This window comes from Microcaecilia unicolor, chromosome 4 (assembly GCF_901765095.1).
Source record: "Microcaecilia unicolor chromosome 4, aMicUni1.1, whole genome shotgun sequence".
Lineage (NCBI taxonomy): Eukaryota > Metazoa > Chordata > Amphibia > Gymnophiona > Siphonopidae > Microcaecilia > Microcaecilia unicolor.
This window is the reverse complement of record NC_044034.1, coordinates 9,625,137-9,645,436: the sequence shown is the minus strand read 5'-3', so window position 1 is coordinate 9,645,436 and position 20,300 is coordinate 9,625,137. Positions and strand designations below refer to the sequence as shown.

General features: G+C 42.2%; 1 protein-coding gene across 4 annotated transcripts in view; it reads left to right on the top strand.

Moving 5' to 3' along the window:
* Positions 1-1,564: 1,564 nt before the first annotated feature.
* LOC115468287 (E3 ubiquitin-protein ligase TRIM39-like) overlaps positions 1,565-20,300 on the top strand; it is a 31,253-nt gene continuing 12,517 nt past the window's right edge. For 2 of the 4 annotated variants that reach the window (XM_030199903.1, XM_030199902.1), the window contains exons 1-5: positions 1,565-2,014; positions 3,086-3,181; positions 13,505-13,735; positions 14,697-14,719; positions 18,259-18,368. In XM_030199903.1, coding sequence (XP_030055763.1) covers positions 1,601-2,014; positions 3,086-3,181; positions 13,505-13,735; positions 14,697-14,719; positions 18,259-18,368 — 874 coding nt within the window. In that variant the 5' untranslated portion in view covers positions 1,565-1,600. The remainder of the gene's footprint in view (positions 2,015-3,085; positions 3,182-13,504; positions 13,736-14,696; positions 14,720-18,258; positions 18,369-20,300) is intronic. The other 2 variants (XM_030199900.1, XM_030199901.1) reach the window with 1 other exon arrangement.

The following is a 20,300-nucleotide window of genomic DNA, read 5'->3' as shown; positions in this document are numbered from 1 at the left end:
CTGCCCCCCTTTTCAGCCCCACTATCCCACCAGTCCCCAGCCCTTTTCTCCCATCAGTCCTGGGCTTCAGCCCCCCGGCCACTTCTCCCTGTCCCCTTTTCAGCCCCTAGTTTCAACCCCAGCCATTTTCTCTCACCAGTCCCGAGCTTCAGCCCCAGCCAGTTCTCCCTGTCCCCTTTAAAGCCCCCAGTCCCAACAGTTTCAGCCCCTGCCCCTTTTCAGCTCCCAGTTCCAGTTTCAGACCCCTTCTCCCATTAGCACTTCCCTCCCCAGTCCCCTTATTCCCTCTGAGCACCCCACCCCTCCCCAATCCCCTTCTCACCTCTGAGCACCCTTCCTCTGAACTCCCCCACCCCTCCCCAATCCCCTTCTCCCCTCTGAGCACCCCTCCTCTGAACTCCCCCATCCCTCCCCAATCCCCTTCTCACCTCTGAGTACCCTTCTGAGCTCCCCCACCCTCCCCAATCCCCTCTGAGCACCCCCACCCTCCCCAATCCCCATTCTCCCCTCTGAGCACCCCACCCTCCCCAATCCCCTTCTCACCTCTGAGTACCCCCACCCTCTCCAATCCTTTTTTATTGGACATAACTTAATACATTTCTTGATTAGCTTTCGAAGGTTGCCCTTCTTCCTCAGATCGGAAATAAGCAAATGTGCTAGCTGACAGTGTATATAAGTGAAAACATTCAAGCATTACTATGACAGTCTGACAGGGTGGGAGGATGGGGGTGGGTCGGAGGTTTGCATGGGGACATCAAAGCATATCATTGATATTCTAACAGGATGGGTGTGGATAGGTGAGGGGTGGGTGATCAACAGACACATACAGCTTTATGGTTTACTAGTAAAAAAGCCCCGTTTCTGATGCAAGGTTTTCTTCAGAGTGTGCATGTGGGAGTGTGTGTCCCTGCCCTCTGCCCTCTCTCCCTCCCCCCTTGGAGTCCAGTCCTTCAGTGTTAAGTTTCCTGCTGTTCTGTGTTACAGAGAGAGTGAGGGCATCTCTCTCCCCTCCCCCTCTGAGTCCTTCACTGTTACAGAGAGAGGGATTTCGTGCTGTGCTGTTTTCCTTCACTCATGGGGAAACCGGATATCTCTGGCGCTTCACACTTCCGACTGGAGGCTTCATAGAACGTTGGTCTAGATAATGGGCTAGGAACCCCAGATCCTTGTTAAGTCCTTTCTGTTGGGTGTTAAAATATTCAATCATTCTGACTTCAAAGGTCTTACGTTCTTGTATGGTTTTAAAGTTATAATGTGAAATGGAAACTGAATTCCTGCCTCACTTTTGCAAAAGCTGCCCCCTTCCTGAGATCTTTGCTTGCTGCAGAGCTGGGCTATGTCACTGCCCCAGGATCCATCTTACACACAGGAAAGTTCATGGGAAGAGGTCACTGCTGTTCTCCCTGCAGCTTCCAGACCCCTGGGTCTCTGTAGCTGGGAAAAAAAGGGAGGAACTAGGAGACAGGAAGGAGGGCAGACAGCCCTGGTGTCTGCAAATTACACAAAGTCCCTGGCAAAGATCCTGTTCCACACAGACGCTCCTTTATTTTGAAGATGTGAAACAGAAACTGAATTCTTACTCTCATTTCCTGTAAGAATCATGGCTGCTGCAAACCCTGCTGAGAGTCTGCGAGATGAAGCTTCTTGTTCTATCTGTCTGGATTATTTCACAGATCCAGTGACTACGGACTGTGGACACAACTTCTGCCGCTCCTGTATCACTCAGAGCTGGGAGGGGAGGGACACAAACTTCCCCTGTCCTCAGTGCAGGGCAATGTCTCCGCAGAGAAACCTCAGACCTAACAGGCAGCTGGCAAATATGACAGAAATGGTGAAAAATCTCAGTCAGACTTCAGTGAGACCAAAAGAGGAGAATTTGTGTGAGGAACATGAAGAGAAACTGAAGCTGTTTTGTGAAGAGGATCAGAAAATGATCTGCATTATTTGTAGAGAGTCCAGAGATCACAGATCTCACACCGTGATCCCAATAAAGGAGGCTGTGCAGGAATACAAGGTCTGTATCAGTATCTTTAGTATCACAGTGTGTCCTGGGGTCACAAATCTCATACCATGAACTCTAGAGAAGAAGCAGAGAGATGAAGGTGTGTGTATTTAATGATATTACTGAAAATTTACCTTTTCATTCCCATAAAACTAAATGGAGTTGAATTAGCAGCATTTTGAAGCATATGAGTAGTAAGATCAATCATCAAAACTTGAACCCTGGCTGTTGTCTATTGAGGCATCTTCCATATACATTCAGGGGTCAATATTCAGCCTGTGAGTTGTGGCTCCCAGAAGGAATACAGGTATTGCCAATACTCCATGCTGTACCCAAGAACCTAAACACATGATAATAATAATAATGAACAATCTAATTGAATTACCCCCTCGTAATGCTGTTTCATCTTGTCTTACATTTCCCTATCTGTAAGAATGTGATATATAAAACAATTCACTCTGCTAATTTCTCCTATCAAGGCACCAAAATTCTCTTCCTAAATCAATCAAGTTTACAGCTGATTACCTAACTTTTACAAGTCTTCTAAAAACACATTTCTTCAGTTTGACCTTTCTGAATACAAAGAATTTTACCCACACCCTTTTCTTAATCTCGTTTCTCATCTAGTCCTGCCTAATTATTCTCTCACTTATCCAGCCTTAATTATTTCTTAACCCTTGAGATAGTGTAAATCTCTGATTAGGACACCTTGTTCATGGTTTAGTTTACCTGGTTAGATATGGGGCACTGGAACTGAATATCACTGGTACCCACATATCTCTCAGTTCCACCCTGACTGCCCCCGAATCACCCCTCCCTCCACTGTCTGGACAGAACTTTTGCCAATATTCAGTGGCACTGTTGGGTTAAGTGCTGTTTAATATTGGCTCATGGCCAGTTCAGCACGATTTAACCAGGCAGGAGCCTATCCTGGTTATATCACTTTGAATATTGACCCATCAGAATTCTGTTATTTCAAAGAAACGATCTAAATTGGAAGGGACATCTGACATTTACAGTCAAGTCTGAAATTGTGGCTATAAAAATAATCACATGCTAATCAATGATGTTTAATGTTCACAGGAAAAACTTAAAATGCACCTGAAGCCTCTGAGAAAGAATCTGGAAGATCTTCTGAAGTTTACATCTACTGAAGAGAAGAAAGCTGAAGAGCTGAAGGTGGGTGTCTGTGTCTCCTTCTGAGCCAGTTTCTGTAGGGTTTTTGTTCCTTTCACTACTTCAATCCCATGAATCACCTGAATAAGAGAATAATAGACTTCAGTCTGCTTCGTTACTTATAGTATGGAAACTATTGGTTCCTTATTGGCTGAGAACAGGCAGATTCTGAATCCGTATGTGGAACAAAGGAAAATTGTGACATTGTATTTCTTGCAGAGAGGTAGTGTGATGTGGGTTGCAAAATGGGAAAGGAGAACTGGGCTCAGGCTTGAGGCAGTCCAGCAGTGTTTGTCTCCACCACCCTCTTTGTTGAAAAGTACTTCTTAACGTTACTCCTAAGTCAACTTTCTTGTAACCTCAATTCATGTCGTCTAGGTCTACCACTTCTCCGTCTCTGGAAAAGATTTGTTTGCATATTAATACCTGTCAATTATTTAAATGTCTATATAATATCTCCTCTATCTCTCCTTTCCTCTAAGGTAAACTTATTCTGTTCATCAGAACTAGAGTAAATGAACTGAGGTTACAGGATGTTCGACTTAGGAGTAACATCAGGAAGTACTTTTTCACAGTGAGGGTGGCGGAGACAGAAAAAAAATTGTAATAAACAAACTAAAAAGAGGTGAGTTAGGGTCTCAACGATATCAAATCAATTATACCCACTGAAAATGTAAATAGTCTTTCAACACTGAGGGCCAGATGCTCTAAACTTTACGAGTCAATAACGAGGCAATAACGAGGACGTAGTAAACCTTGGCATGCACTAAATACTTTTTTCCGACGGCGGTAGCAGCTAACGCAAACGGAATGCAGATGAGTGAATTGTGTAGAAACCCTATTGAAATGAGATGCACTAAGGTTTTCCGCTTGCCCTAACGCTGGAAAATGCCTGGAAAGCTAACGAGAGGTCTGTACCTCTCTTTGGGGCTGTGCGGGCTTCGGAAACTTAAATGTAAAAAAAAAAAAAAATCGGAAGGGGGCAAAAATGCTAGTCAGGAGCGTCCTTTATGGACGTCGTTTATTGATGACCTTGCCCGAGGTCCTTTATTGACGGCCTTGTCCCCCGCCCCGCCCGAGGTCGCCGCTCCCCCCTGCATTGAAATCATAACTTTAGGCAGCCCCAGCCCCCCTCCCTTCCTCCCTTCCTCCTCCCTTTAAAAGTCTGTATATTATCTCATCTATCTCTCCTTTCCTCTAAGGTAAACTTATTCTGTTCATCAGAACTAGAGTACATGAACTGAGGTTACAGGATGTTCGACTTAGGAGTAACATCAGGAAGTACTTTTTCACAGTGAGGGTGGCGGAGACAGAAAAAAAAAATAGTAATAAGCAAACTAAAAAGAGGTGAGTTAGGGTCTCAACGATATCAAATCAATTATACCAACTGAAAATGTAAATAGTCTTTCAACACTGAGTCATAATGAAGTATTTTTCAGTGTCTGTTTCAACACTCTTCCCTGATGGAGTCTATTAAACACTGGCCACTCTCGGAAGTTCGTTTGATGCATCTGCACCGCTAAGATAAGTGTTGAAACACAGACACACATGATATAGATAAAAATTCCCTTTTTAGTATATGGCAAGTATTCTGAGGCTTATTACTTCCTTTTTATCTTGGAGCTATTACATTTTGAGAGGGTATAATTGATTGGAGACAAAAATGGTGACCAGAATTCAAACATTTCAATGACTGGGGGCAGCTGAGACCTGTCAGCTATTCTCTGGAAAAACATTCAGATCTCCGTGAAGGCAGGAAAAGCAGGAAAATGCCTGTTAGTAATTTACCAGCTGAGATAGCAGAGAAGAAATAAGTTAGGACAAGAAGGAATTATATAGTCAATACTGAGGCTCTTAATTCCTGAACAATTTAATCATCTCACCATTTGAGACTAGAATTAAAAAAAAAAAATAGTGAGACTGAAGAGAGAGATTAAAAAGGTTGAGTAATAACTTGAAAATATTAAGAATCATTTCTTCAGTGGGAAAGTTAGGGAATATTATATTTTTAAATAAAAGGAGTTAGAATACAAATTATTGAAGAAAAAGATGCACAATAGAACATATAAATAATGGAAAGATAGGATTTTTTTATTTATTGTAGATAGGCTAGTAGGGGGAGAATAACAGAAGACGACCCTTTCATACTTACCTGAGGAGGAGGAGGATGGGTATCTTTCAATACTGGCCCATGCAAGAAGGATTTTCCTGGAAGACACTGAAAGATAAAAGAGATAAATGATTGAGAAAAATACACAGACACTAGAGTGTGACATAAAGAGAATTTACTTAAATCTGAGAATCTAAGATACATTAATACTTAATTGAGAAACACCCGTAGTGTAATGAGACCTGTTGGAGGAAGAAAATGCAAAAGAAAAGAAAAAACTTGTAAAGTATCTTGTTTATACCAGACTCATTTCAAAACAATTTAAATGAAAGTTCAAGCAAAGAATACTGAAAAACTAAGGGTGATATGATACAGACGTTCAAATATTTGAATGGTATAAATCCACAAACGAACCTTTTCCGGAGATGGGAAGGCGGTAGAACTAGAGGGCATGAAATGAGATTGAAGGGGGGCAGACTCAAGAAAAATGACAGGAAGTATTTTTTCACGGAGAGAGTGGTGAATACTTGGAATGCCCTCCCGCAGGAGGTGGTGGAGATGAAAACGGTAACGGAATTCAAACGTGTGGGATAAACATAAAGGAATCCTGTTCAGAAGGAAGGGATCCTCAGGAGCTTAGCTGAGATTGGGTGGCAGAGCCGGTGGTGGGAGGTGGGGCTGGTGGTTGGGAGGCAGGGGGTATTGCTGGGTAGACTTCTACGGTCTATGCCCTGAAAATGACAGATACAAATCAAGGTAAGGTATACACAGAAAGTAGCACATATGAGTTTATCTTGTTGGGCAGACTGGATGGACCGTGCAGGTCTTTTTCTGCCGTCATCTATATAAATCGGAAGATGGCCAGCTAATGCTCGAGACACCCATAGGAATATAATAAAATTAGAGGGATTTGGCTGATAACATCTTTTAGTTTTCTGCTCTTACTCTATAAGGCTTAGGTTTGTCCTAAAATCATTAAATAAATGACATTAAGTGCACCCCATAGTGTTACAAGAAATGATTTATCTTGGGGGAAAGAGCTCTAGAGCACTCGCTACTGTTTATAATTTAAGAGCAGGCGCTGTATTATAAGTTTTAGGATATTAATTTCTCCACCAATCACCAAAGGTGATAATTGCAATAAATTAAATAAATTAAGTATATATAAAAGATACCATATACTCAGAACACAAAGAGACCGTATTTTTAGCTTCAAAAGGGTTGATTTAATATACAATTGCACACGAGAGGTAGGTCTTAAGAGATCTTTACAGATAATCTGTGCTTAAGTAAGGTAAAGTAGAGTAGCAGGTCTAGATCAAAAGTTATAACTTACAAAGCAGTCTGTTGCAAAGCATTTTGTGGTCCATTGAAGAGCCATGAGGCAGGTGGACTGCAGATCAGGAGCAAGGCATCTGGATTGGTGCTGAAGAGAGAATCTCCTGGAGGGAGAGTCTTGAAGAGAGAAGAGAGTCTGCTTCTTGGGGAAACAGCTTTTGCTTTTATATCTTGCAAGCTGCAGGAGGATATGATCACAGAGTCCCAGCATCTGCTTCCTGGTTTGCACTGGATAACTTGCAAGGCATTATGGTTATTGTAGTCTGTTCACATGATCTGAATTACAGGTCTCTCCTTTCTGCAGATGTCCTGGCGTCCATTTGTCTGATAGCTGATGGGAGGGGCAGGTATACCTTTGACAAGCAAATGTCTTGTTTATGGTTTCCCCTCTGAAGTCTTTGTTATTAATAGCTGGAGTTATGCCTTTTCCAGACTATCTGTCTGCTGGTGGAGATGTCTATGTGATTCTTCAAGTATCCACCTTAGTCATGCTTTTGTTCAGTCTTTTTAGGTGGGAGGGCAGAGAGAGTTTTATTTCTCTTTGAAGCACAGAATCCTTTTGGTCTCTTAAATGTCTTTGTCCTACTTCCAGAAATTCCCAAGGAAAAGGGGAAAGAAGGTACATCTTTTAAAAGCTGCGTTTTTATATTGATAAAATAATTCTGACAATTGACTTATACCATAACAATAGTTGTACCTCTCTCTTGGTACCAGTTCATAGAATTGCCCCAAAGTACTTTCATCACATCATAGCTGAGGTAATCCGCTCGGTGAACTGTGACATTATAGTAAGGACTGATCTGGTGACACTCACTGACTGTTACATGTACATTTCTGCTCATTCAGGGATGGGTCTGTCCTGATGCCTTTTAACTGAGTTCCAGGATATAGATTTCAATCTTAAATAACTCCTTTGATGTGGAAGCTCATTTTCATCTAATATAATCATGTGTAACCTGCAACCTTTGATGGGATTTTGAGAGCTCCAGGATAGAGTTGCGGATTCTGGATCCTCTGGTGTCACAAAGCTTAGCGAAGGTGGCGGACCTCACATGTCACCTAGATAGGATTCTAGATAGTGCTGGGGACAGTTGCTCAAAAGCGCATGGTTCGGGATAAGGTATCTTTCAAAGACATCACCAAAACAGGGAAAATAGAGTATCCTGATAGTGAGGTTGCAAAAGAGACCGTAGTAGATCAGGTGTCCTTAAATAAAAATCAGACAAAAGATTGCAAATTAATATTGTCAAGTACTGAGCATGATGTAAATAGGAACAACAAACATACTTTGAAATGTCTATATGCGAATGCCAGAAGCCTAAGCAATAAGATGGGAGAGTTAGAATATATTGCACCAAATGAAAAATGAGATATAATAGGCATCATTGAGACCTGGTGGAAGGAGGATAACCATTCGGACACTGTCATACCGGGGTACAAATTATATCGTAGTGATAGGGTGGATCGAATTGGTGGATGGGTAGCATTGTATATTAAGGAGATCCTTGAATCAAATAGAATGAAAATACTGCAGGAAACAAAACACATGATAGAATCCCTATTATTGAAATTCTACGTGTAAAGGGGAAAAGGATAGTGATAGGAGTGTACTGCCGTCCGCCTGGCCAGGATGAACAGACGGAAGTACAAATGTTAAAGGAAATTAGGGACGCTAACAAACTGGCAACACAATAACAATGGGTGATTTCAATTACCCCGATATTGACTGGGTAAATGTAACACCGGGACACGCTAGGGAGGTAAAATTCCTTGATGAAATCAAGGACAGCTTTATGGAGCAGCTGCTACAGGAGCCAACGAGAGAAGGAAAAATTCTAGACCTAGTCCTTAGTAGAGTGCATGATCTGGTGTGGGAGGTAATGGTGCTGGGGCCGCTTGATAACAGTGATCATAATATGATCGGATTTGATATTAGCCTTGAAGTAAGTATACATAGGAAATCAAATACGTTAGTGTTTAACTTTAAAAAAGGAGACTATGATAAAATGAGAAGAAAGGTGAAAAAAAAAAACTTAGAGGAGCGGCTGCGAGGGTCAAAAATTTACATCAGGTGTGGATAATGTTCAAAAACACCACCCTGAAAGCCCAGGCCAAATATATTCCGCGTATTAAAAAAGAAGGACAAGGGTGAGCCGGTTGATATTGTGTATCTAGATTTTCAGAAGGCATTTGATAAAGTCCCTCATGAACGACTGCAGAGGAAATTAGAGGGACATGGGATCGGAGGTAATGTCCTACTGTGGATTGCAAACTGGTTGAAAGATAGGAAACAGAGAGTATTTATTTATTTATTTGTGGCATTTATACCCCGCTCTTTCCCGCTTGATAACAGGTTCAGTGCAGCTTACAAAATATGGTACATAGTATCACAGAGATAATACAAAGTATGGTACAAAGTATCATAGAGATAACACAGTTATATAGAGTGGGACAAAATTATGAGATGTGGGGAAAGGATTGGAGTGTGGGTATTGTTTGTGGTGTGGGTTAGGTTCGAGACTTTGTAGGGTCGTTTGGGTAGGCTTGTTTGAAGAGGTAAGTCTTCAGCAGCTTTCGGAAGGGTAGGTGTTCGCTGGTATTTCGGATTTGTCGAGGTATGGTGTTCCAGAGTTGGCTGCCTATAACAGAGAAATTGGATGCGTAGTAGGTTTTTATTTGAGGCCTTTACAGTTGGGGAGATGAAGATTGAGATATGTTCGAAAAGATTTGGACCGATTCTTGGTTGGAAGATCGATCAAGTTGGACATGTAGCTTGGAGATTCGCCATTGAGAATCTTGTGGATCATAGTGTAGGCTTTGAAGTATATTCGTTCCTTGATAGGGAGCCAATGTAGCTTTTCTCGAAGTGGTGTTGTGCTTTCGAATCGTGATTTGCCAAAATTGAGTCTTGCTGCTGTGTTTTGGGTGGTTTGGAGTTTTTTCATGATTTGGGCTTTGCGACCGATGAAGAGTAGGATTAAAAGGTCAATATTCGCAATGGAGAAGGGTAGTTAGTGGGGTCTCTTAGGGATCTGTGCTGGGACCTCTGCTTTTTAACATATTCATAAATGACCTAGAGATGGGGGTAACTAGTGAGGTAATCAAATTTGCTGATGACACAAAGTTATTCAAAGTCGTCAATTCACGGGAAGATTGTGAAAAACTACAAGAGGACCTTACAAGACTGGGAGACTGGGCGTTTAAATAGCAGATGACGTTTAATGTGAACAAGTGCAAAGTGATGCATGTGGGAAAGAGGAACCCAAACTATAACTACATCATGCAAGGTTTATTTATTTATTTATTTATTGCACTTGTATCCCACATTTTCCCACCTATTTGCAGCCTCAATGTGGCTTACAAAGATCAGTTATGGTTCAGCGTTGGGAGTCACGGACCAAGAAAGGGATCTAGGTGTCATCATTGATGATACGTTGAAACCTTCTGCTCAATGTACTGCTGCGGCTAGAAAAGCAAATAGAATGTTGGGTATCATTAGGAAAGGGATTGAAAAGAAAAATAAGGATATAATTCTGCCACTGTATCGCTCCATGGTGCGACCGCACCTCGAGTATTATGTTCAATTCTGGTCGCCGCACCTCAAAAAAGATATAGTGGAATTGGAAAAGGTGCAGAGAAGGGCATCAAAGATGATACAGGGGATGGGATGACTTCCCTATGAGGAAAGGCTGAAGAGGCTGGGGCTCTTCAGCTTGGAGAAAAGGCGGCTGAGGGGAGATATGATAGAGGTCTATAAGATAATGAGTGGAATGGAACGGGTCGATGTGGCGCGTCTGTTTACGCTTTCCTAAAATACTAGGACAAGGGGGCATGCGATGAACCTGCACTGTGGTAAATTTAAAACGATTCGGAGGAAATTTTCTTCACTCAACGCGTAGTTAAACTCTGGAATTCGCTGCCGGAGAAAGTGGTTAAGGCGGTTAACTTAGCGGACTTCAAAAAAAGGTTAGACGGCTTCCTGGAGGAAAAGGCCATAGAATGTTATTGAATGGACGAGGGAATAATACACTATTCCTAGGATGGGCAGGACAAATTGCTTGTTCTTTTGGCCACTGTCAGTGACAGGGTGCTGGGCTCGATGGACCCTTGGTCTGTCCCAGCATGGCGATGCTTATGTACTTAAGACCAAACGACAGCCGGCATGGTTAAAAAGTGAGGTGAAGGAAGCTATTAGAGCTAAAAGAAAATCCTTCAGAAAATGGAAGAAGGAACCGAATGAAAATAATAAGAAACAGCATAAGGAATGTCAAGTCAAATGCAAAGCGCTGATAAGGAAGGCTAAGAGGGACTTTGATAGCGTTGGAGGCAAAAACAGATAGTAAATAATTTTTTAGGTATATTAAAAGCAGGAAGCCGGCAAAAGAATCGGTTGGACCGCTAGATGACCGAGCAGTAAAAGGGGTGATCAGGGAAGACAAAGCCGTAGCGGAGAGATTAAATGGATTCTTTGCTTCGGTCTTCACTGAGGAAGATTTGGGTGGGATACCGGTGCCGGAAATGGTATTCGAAGCTGACGAGTCGGAGAAACTTAATGAATTCTCTGTAAACCTGAAGGATGTAATGGGGTAGTTTTACAAACTGCAGAGTAGCAAATCTCTTGGACCGGATGGTATTCATCTCAGAGTACTGATAGAACTGAAAAATGAGCTTGCAGAGCTATTGTTAGTAATATGTAATTTATCCTTAAAATCGAGCGTGGTACCGGAAGATTGGAGGGTGGCCAATGTAACGCCGAATTTTAAAAAAGGTTCCAGAGGAGATCAGGGAAATTATAAACCGGTGAGTCTGACGTCGGTGTCGGGCAAAATAGTAGAGACTATTATTAAGAACAAAATTACAGAGCATATTCAAAAGCATGGATTAATGAGACAAAGTCAACATGGATTTAGTGAAGGAAAATCTTGCCTCACCAATCTACTACATTTCTTTGAAGGGGTGATCAAACATGTGGATAAAGGTGAGCTGGTTGATATTGTGTATCTGGATTTTCAGAAGGCGTTTGCAAAGTACCTCATGAAAGACTCCAGAGGAAATTGGAGAGTCATGGGATGGGAGGTAGTGTTCTATTGTGGATTTAAAGCTGGTTAAAAGATAGAAAACAGAGAGTAGGGTTAAATGGTTAGTATTCTTAATGGAGAAGGGAAAGGGAAATGGGGCTTGATCTACCACCCTTCTGTGGTTTTTGCAACTACATTCAAAGCAGTTTACATAGTAATATTCAGGTATTTATTTGTACCAGGGCCAAGGGCAATGGAAGGTTAAGTGACTTGCCCAGAATCATAAGGAGCTGCAGTGGGACTTGAACTCAGTTCCCCAGGATCAAAGTCCACTGCACTAACCACTAAGCTACTCCTCCACGAAGGTCAGTTAGTGGGGTTCCCCAGGGGTCTGTGCTGGGACTGCTGCTTTTTAACATGTTTATAAATGACCTAGAGATGGGAGTAACTAGTGAGGTAATTAAATTTTCTGATGACACAAAGTTATTCAAAGTCGTTAAATCGTGGGAGGATTGTGAAAAATTACAAGAGGACCTTACGAGACTGGAAGACTTGGCGTCTAAATGGCAGATGACGTTTAATGTGAGCAAGTGCAAAGTGATGCATGTGGGAAACAGGAACCCGAATCATAGCTACGTCATGCAAGGTTTCACGTTAGAAGTCACAGACCAAGAAAGAGATCTAGGTGTCGTCATTGATAATACGTTGAAACCTTCTGCTCAGTGTTCTGCTGCGGCTAAGAAAGCAAATAGAATGTTAGCTATTATTAGGAAAGGAATGGAAAACAAAAATGAGGATGTTATAATGCCTTTGTATCGCTCCATGTTCGTTAACATCAGGATGTGCTGGTCTGTGACCACTTACTTTGTTGGTTTTTTTTTAGTTTTTCAAAGCTTTATTGAAAATAGAGTCAAATTTAACAGTAGTAAGCAGAAAATGAAGAGACCCTTTTACTAAGCTGCATTGGTGGCCCGGGCGGTAATTTCATTTTTTGCGCGTGTCTGTTACAAACGCCAGAAAATAATTTAAAATTTTCCGGCACACGGCAGAAACCAGGTGGTAATCGTCATTCTACATAATTTTTATTTTACCGCACGTCCATTTTCCGCCGTTTTTTACAGGCTTGCTGAAAAATGGATCTGCTCATGCCCAAAACACGAGCCTACACCAGTGCAGGCCATTTTTCGATGCGCCTTAGTAAAAGGGCCCCTAAGTCTTAAAGATTTAACAGCCCTTCATCCCCTCCCTCCCTCCCTCCCTCCACCCCCTCCCCCCCAACTGTGACCTCTTGTTTTGAAAGTGCTCGCAGTGCTGTCGTTGAAGAGAAAGTAGATCAGTGAAGAACCACCACTCAACAAAATGTTCAAAAGGGCAGGGCAAGATTGTGGGGGGAGGAACGAGAAGGAAGCTGGGGCTAGATACTAGAAGGAGAACAAGAAGAATGAGATGCTAATGAATACTGAGGAAGGGGAGAATGGGGAGATGCAGGGAGTAGATGATGGGGAAGTGTGAAATGGAGGCTGCTTGTGGTAAGGGGTAAGAGCAGGAGAGGACGGAGACCCCTCTTCTGCTCACTTAGAAACAATATGGGGACAACAGTGGTACCGGGATGAGTACAGTTCACATGAGGAGAGAGGCAGAGGGAGTTTGTGGGTAGGGGGTGGAGGAGATACGCTTCTGAGTATGGTGAGAGAGGAAGGCTGGGAAAAGAGTGGGTGGTGAGTGGAGGAAAGCTGTGCTGGAGTCACCACTGTTAAAGGAGGGAGTGCTGTACCAGAGCCACCACTAAGAGGAGGGTAATGGAGTGACTGCAACAAAATCACTCTAGTGTTACTGAGAATTATCTCTCGTTTAATCCAGAGTGAGACACAGATCAAACGACAGAAAGTGGAGTCTGAGTTTGAGGAGTTACAACAGTTTCTGAATAAGGAGAAGCAGATCCTTCTCTCGAGACTGGAGGAGGAAGAGAAGAAGATTCTTCAGAGAATCAGGGAACATGAGACCCAGCTAGAAGAACAAAGTTCTTCCCTCATGCAGCTGATCTCTGAGATAGAGGAGAAGATTCAGCAGCCGGCCACCGAGTTACTGAAGGTGAGATTAGCAAATATATTTCTAAGGAGGTTACAGTTCTTCCAGGAAGAATCAGGGAATTCAAGTAGCAGATCAAAATATCTTACATAAGGGCTGATTTTTCTGCCATCAGCTGCACTTACCAAATCAGAGCTTTTAAAATAATTTCTTGGGGCTTAAATGGCCAAATCCTCCTGCTCTGAAGAAGGTGTAAATTGTTGTATGTGTTCTACACATGTACACACAAGTCATATGTTTTTAATGATCAATATTTGACTCACTGAGTGAAAAGGTACCAAACATGGGTTACAAATAACAGAGATAAAGGCTATAAAAGTTTGGAAGGGTAAATTGGGCACCTTTCAGTTTTGAAAGTTTTGTGTACTGTAGGGTCAGTAGAGAGGGATTATGCAACTTTTTCACAACGTTGATGTTTTTCATGTTCTACAACCTAAAAACTGTGGGTAAACATTTCTCATTTTTTAAAGATGTAGTTAGTCCATTCCTGAGGCAGAAATTTTGCAAGATTATACAGTTGATTTCCCTCTGTCCTCTCCCAGTGGGTCACATACGCATACATCACAACCTCCATCTCCACTCTCCCAAACCAGGCCCTTGAGAATGTCTACCTGCAGATCATGGATCACAGCCACTAAGGAGGTTTCAGTACTGTTCCCCATCCAAAAGTCTGATTGATTGGCATGAAGGACCTGTGTTTTATCTAAATACTTGAAAAGTTCCCCAAGTATCAATTACAACTTAGGAGATAAATGGTAGGTTTGAAACAGGCTGATACACTTGTTTCCATAATGAGTTTGGGTGTTTCTTATAAATTTTTGGATGCTGATCATAGAAATGGCATCAAAATTTTGTAGCTGTTTTGTGATTGAGCAGAGCTGTGAGTAGAGTATCCTAATGTATAATGTGTTCTCATAAACTGTGAAATCTAACTAGAAATATTCTCTGTCTCATTTCCCTTTAGGATGTGAAGGATGCCCTGAGCAGGTACAAGTTAGTTTTCTGTCATTTTCTATGTGGCTGGATGGATTTTGAGTGAGAAAGAAGGGAATTAATTGATTGGTGAAAGGGAGAGGAGTAGCCTAATGGTTAGTGTAGTGGGCTTTGATCCTGGCAACCTGGGTTCGAGTCCCACTGCAGCTCCTTGTGACCTTGGGCAAATCACTTAACCCTCCATTGCCCCAGGTACAAAAAAACTCTGATTGTGAGCCCCTAGGGACAAAGTACCTGTATATAATGTGTACAGTGCTGCGTATGTCTAGAAGTGCTATAGAAATGATTAGTAGTAGATGTGGAATTGAGAATGGGAGAAAGAGAGGTGGGATTAAGTGAGGAGAAGGAGAACTAAAGGTTAGAGGAAGTACTGAGAAATGGAGGGGAAGAGATGGAGGATGAGGAGGAGAATTACAGATCTATTTTCCCTTCCCTCTGATTCTCCTATTTCCTCTCCCACCAACCTCGCTGTCCTCACCCATTTGGCCCTCCGTGAATCCTCTGTTCATTCCCCACCAAACTTCACCCTGTGAATCTCCTTTCCACCTCTACTCTCCCAGTTGTGTTGCCCCTCAACCCTAGTGCAGAAGGAGTTGCTGGTGATGGTCTCTGCTCTGACGCTGTCTATAACAAAGTAATTCTATCAAAATGTGTTTATATTTCTTTGAAGGGTGAATAAACATGTGGCATAAACCTATTTTTAGACGTTTTTCTATGAAGTCCATCAGAAGTGCGTCCAAATCTCAAGGGGTGTGTTAGGGGCGTGTTCAGACGGGGACTTATGCGTTCTTAAGACTTAACGTTTTTCAGTCATAATGGAACAAAACAAAAAAATCCAGGTCCAAAACTTAGAAGTTTTGAGCTAGACCTGTTTTTATAACGAATAAGGCACAAAAAGGTGCCCTAAATACCCAGATGACCACTGGAGGGAATCAGAGATGTTCTCCCCTAATTCCCCCAGTGGTCACTAACCCCCTCCCACCCCCTCCCAAATTATGATGAAAAACATACTTGCCAGTCTCTATGCCAGCCTCAGATGTTATACTCAGGTCCATTAGAACAGCATGCAGGTCCATGGAATAGTCTAGTGGCTCAACCTCTGGGGAATGGAAGGAGACACGGGGAGCTCGGGGTTGGCCGACAGCTCGGTGGGGAATCTTTCTCCATCGGGCACAAGGGCTCACATCTCCACTTGACCTTCCTGACAGCATGCAGGTCCCTGGAGTAGTCTAGTGGTGGGTGCAGTGCACTGCCGACAGGTGGACCCAGGCTCCTACCTCCCCCTACCTGTTACACTTCTGGACGAAACTGTAAGCCCTCCAAATCTCACCAGAAACCCACATATAGGTGCCCCCTTCACCCGTAAAAGCTGTGGTAGTGGTGTACAGTTGGGGGTGGTGGGTTTTGGGGGGGCTCAACAGACAAGGTAAGGGACCAATGGTGAGATGTGTACCTGAGAGCCAGTGGCGTACCGAGGGCAGGGCGGTGGGGGCGGTCTGCCCCAGGTGCACGCTGCTGGAGGGGTGCAGAGAGCAGCCACACGCCTGTCGTCTCCGCGATTTCCCTGCTCCCTCTGTCCCGGAACAGGTTACTTACCTACAATGACACCCAGATCTTTTTCTTGAGCGCTGACCCCCAAGATGGACCCTAGCATCAAGTAACTATGATTCGGATTATTCTTTCCAATTAGCATCACTTAGCATTCGTCCACATTAGATTTCATCTGCCATTTGGACGCCCAGTCTTCCAATTTCCTCAGATATTTCACAGTCCACACATGTTTTAACAACCTTGAATAGTTTTGTATCATTTGCTAATTTGATCACCTGACTTGTCATTCCGATTTCCATATACTGTATGTTAAATAGTACCAGTCACTGTTCACCCTCCTCCGTTGAGAGAAATGACCATTCATCCCTACCCTCTGTTTTCTGTCCAATAACCAATTCCTAATCTACACTGGTTAAAAGATAGAAAACACCCAGCTAATAAAGTCCACCTTCTACATTATCCTGCCTAACACCTCCCTTCTCTCTTCCTTTACCCAATCTTTGTATACTACTAATTTCATCTGATATCCTGGTATGACCATGTCATAACAAAACTCTGTAAGCCACATTGAGCCTGGGAAAGAAAGCCAGCAGATCAATATCTCAACAAAAAGATTTTATTGACGATACCGTGTATGAACAAATCGCTCGACACAGGCCGTGTTTCGCCCACCTAGGGCTGCGTCAGGGGCTACAATGAACAAATATATAATAATTATCATAGATCATAATAAATAAAATATAACACACATACGAGCATAATATATCAAATATATAAATTGACAAAAAACAAATAATAAAATATGGAATATTACTAAGTATACATAGAGAGTATACTAGAATAAGCATATCGCTACGCACTGTCCAATATAAATTATATATATATATATATATATATACATGTACATAAAAGAGCATATATAAGAAAATATATATATATAAAAGAAGTGTATGTAATGCAACAATTGTATGACAGTGCATATAAACATATATATAAAAGCATAATAAAATCTGACATCACATAACAGCAAAGCAAGGGCACTGGTATAGGTTACGAACTTCAATACAAATATGTATAAAAAATGTATAAATGAGATAATAAAAGGCACATACCTAATTTGAAACCTCTATGTGAAAAACACAAAACAATCAAGCCTTAGGATGGATGTTTGCCAGTATTCTTAGTAGACTGGCCACACGGACATCCCAGCAGAGCAGTGGGGCGCCCTAGGAGGTCCCAGTTAGACATCTTACCACTGCCCCATTATCTTGTAGGGTGAGCCTTCCAAAATCCGTAGAAAAACTACTGTACACATCTACAATAGCCCTTATGGCTGCAGGTGTCACCTATATGTAGGTACAGTAGGCTTTTGGTAAGTTTTGGAGGGCTGATACTTTCCACCACAAGTGGAACAGATAGAGGGAGATATGGGCCTGGTCCATATCTCTGACCACTAGGCTACTCCAGGGACCTGATTGCTGCTCTAAGAGGACTGACTATCTGAGGCTTTTCATAGAGGCTGTTATATACTTTTTCTTTCACATCTTTGGGGGTGGGGGGTGGGAGGGGGTCAGTGACCACTAGGGGAGTAAGGGGGGGGACATGCCTTAAACTCTTCAGTAGTCATTTGGTCATTTAAGGCACCTTGTTGTGACTTAGTTGTGATAAAAACAAAACATATAAATTGTAGCCCTGGATATTTTTGTTTTGTTCCATTGTGGCAGAAAAACATCTGAGTATTAGGAATGCCCAAATCCCACCCCTAACACACTCCCTTGCATAGCAAAATGTTAAAAAAATGGGTTTCAAAAATAGCGATTTCCAAATGCCACTTTTTGACTGTTTTCTTATTTCAAAAATCAGTCCCATAATCACAGAAAACTGAGTGTTCATGGTATATTTCATTCCTTCCACTGTTTACATCTCTATCCCCTGGGTGTGAACATTTCCCAGAATAATCCCAGTTACTCTCTAACCCATAGGTGTAAGAAAATGAAGTTTCCAGAACCAGAGGCTGTTTCTACTGATCTGAAAATGGGTTTCCAATTGAGCTTCCCTCAGCAACTGAAGAAATGGATTACAAAATTTGGAGGTGAGGAATTGATCGCTTTTTTTTTTTTAAATCATTTATTTATAATTTTTTCATTTTACAAGGATCACTTGCAAAACAGTAAAACAGAGATGATTGTACATTAAAACAATATTAGAAGAAAAAAACAATCTCAACAAGTTAAATGGATTTTATACAATCTTTCTCTTTCTTAGACCACAAAATAAATAGGGAGAGTGAAACAAGACAAGGAGATCAATTTAAGCAACAGCAAACAAAGAAAACATGGTATTAACCCGATTATCCCCAGTTATTATTTATCTAAATCATTATTCCACATTGATCATCTGGTTGGTTTCTTCAAGACCATAACGGTGCATAGTCCATCAATTTCATTGGAAACATACTTATTGTCCAATATTAGTGAAAGTAATACACCTGATTTCATTTTTTTCCCCTTTTAAAACCAGAAATTGTTTAACAATACAAACCCTTGAATCTCCAATCCAATTCCCGCTGATTAAAGTAATCCCAGTTTCACAGGCTTCACTCCTTTTGAATTAATATATTAAGAGGAATCATTTCAGAGGAAAAAAAAACATTAGGAGTCATACCCGGAACTCTGGGAAAACAGCAATCTCGATATTAATCATCTGTAACAATATTCATTTTGTTCAAATTTTTCTGGTCTTTTATCATTTTCAAATCTTAACCGTTTCCTACTTCAGTAGAACTTCATTTGCTCTATATTCTCAAAGGATTTGATTAGATTATCCATGTGGCTCATTAACAAGACTATATCTGAAGCAAAGTCATTCTCTACCACCGTCAGGTCCTGGAGCACCCTCCAGATGACATTCAATGCAACCTCCACGGGAGCCAAAAACTCCAAGCTGATAACTCTTAAGGGTTTAGGAGTAGCACCGCCAACACGGGTTCAGCTGTAAACGACTTCCGTTTCAGCATACACTCCTGACTCACTCCTCCACTCCTTTGGGCATGGTGGTTAAATGATTTTTGAGCGATGAAGTTGTTTCCAGGTCCAAGAGCATCGACGCTCCTTCGTTGGCGCTAATCAAAGGACTCATCAACCCAGTCATCTATGGGCAGCTCGTCACACAGCGGTCCCACACTTGCTGCACAGGGGACAAAACGCTGGTCATCGGCGGCTGACCCCTCATTGTCCCCTTCCTCTGTTAAGGCAACTGCAATGCAGAGAGGAAATTTCAAGTGAACAAAAACTGAACTTCAGAGGACAGCTGGGCCGTTGAGTGTAGGAGCTTCAGGTCACCATCTTTCCCCTCTCCCTAATTTGGGACACTGTTTGTCTGGTTTCTCCTCAGGAGCCTGTCTGATATGGGTAACCCTTCAGCATAGCCCTCTGAGTCATTGAAACACGGAAGCCCCTCCACCACTTACAAGGTGGTGTCCCTTCGGAGGGGAATTGATCGCGTTTTAATTTGGTTTGTCTTCTTTTCAAATGCTCTGGATGATTCCACTAAAAATGTGCAGAAATAAAAGTATAAATCTGAGTTCTTTGTCATCAAACAGATGAATCCATTACGAATGGGTTGTGTCCACCTACCAGCAGGGGGAGATAGAGAGCAATAAAAAACCATAGTGCCTCATGGCCAGCTAGCTCCATCTGCCTCTTCAGTATTCTCTATCTCCCCAGCAGGGTGATTGCAGCTTTTTCAGCTCCTTCTAAATTCTGCCTGGGGTGGCTCCTGAGCTTTGCCAGTGGAAGCAGGGGTGTTAAGGCTATTGTAGCTTCACTTTAAAGGCACATAGGTTAGCCCTTTCCCTGCCTTACCCATCCCCCCAGTGGATGTGGACACAGTTCGCTTTTCCCTGCCCTTTCCTACTCTACTTAGTGGATGCAGGCACATTGGTTCGCCTTTCCCTGCCTTTCCTACTCTTCTGCACCTCCAGAGTTGATTTGATTGCCTCTTTTGCTGTTTCCTCTACAGAGTT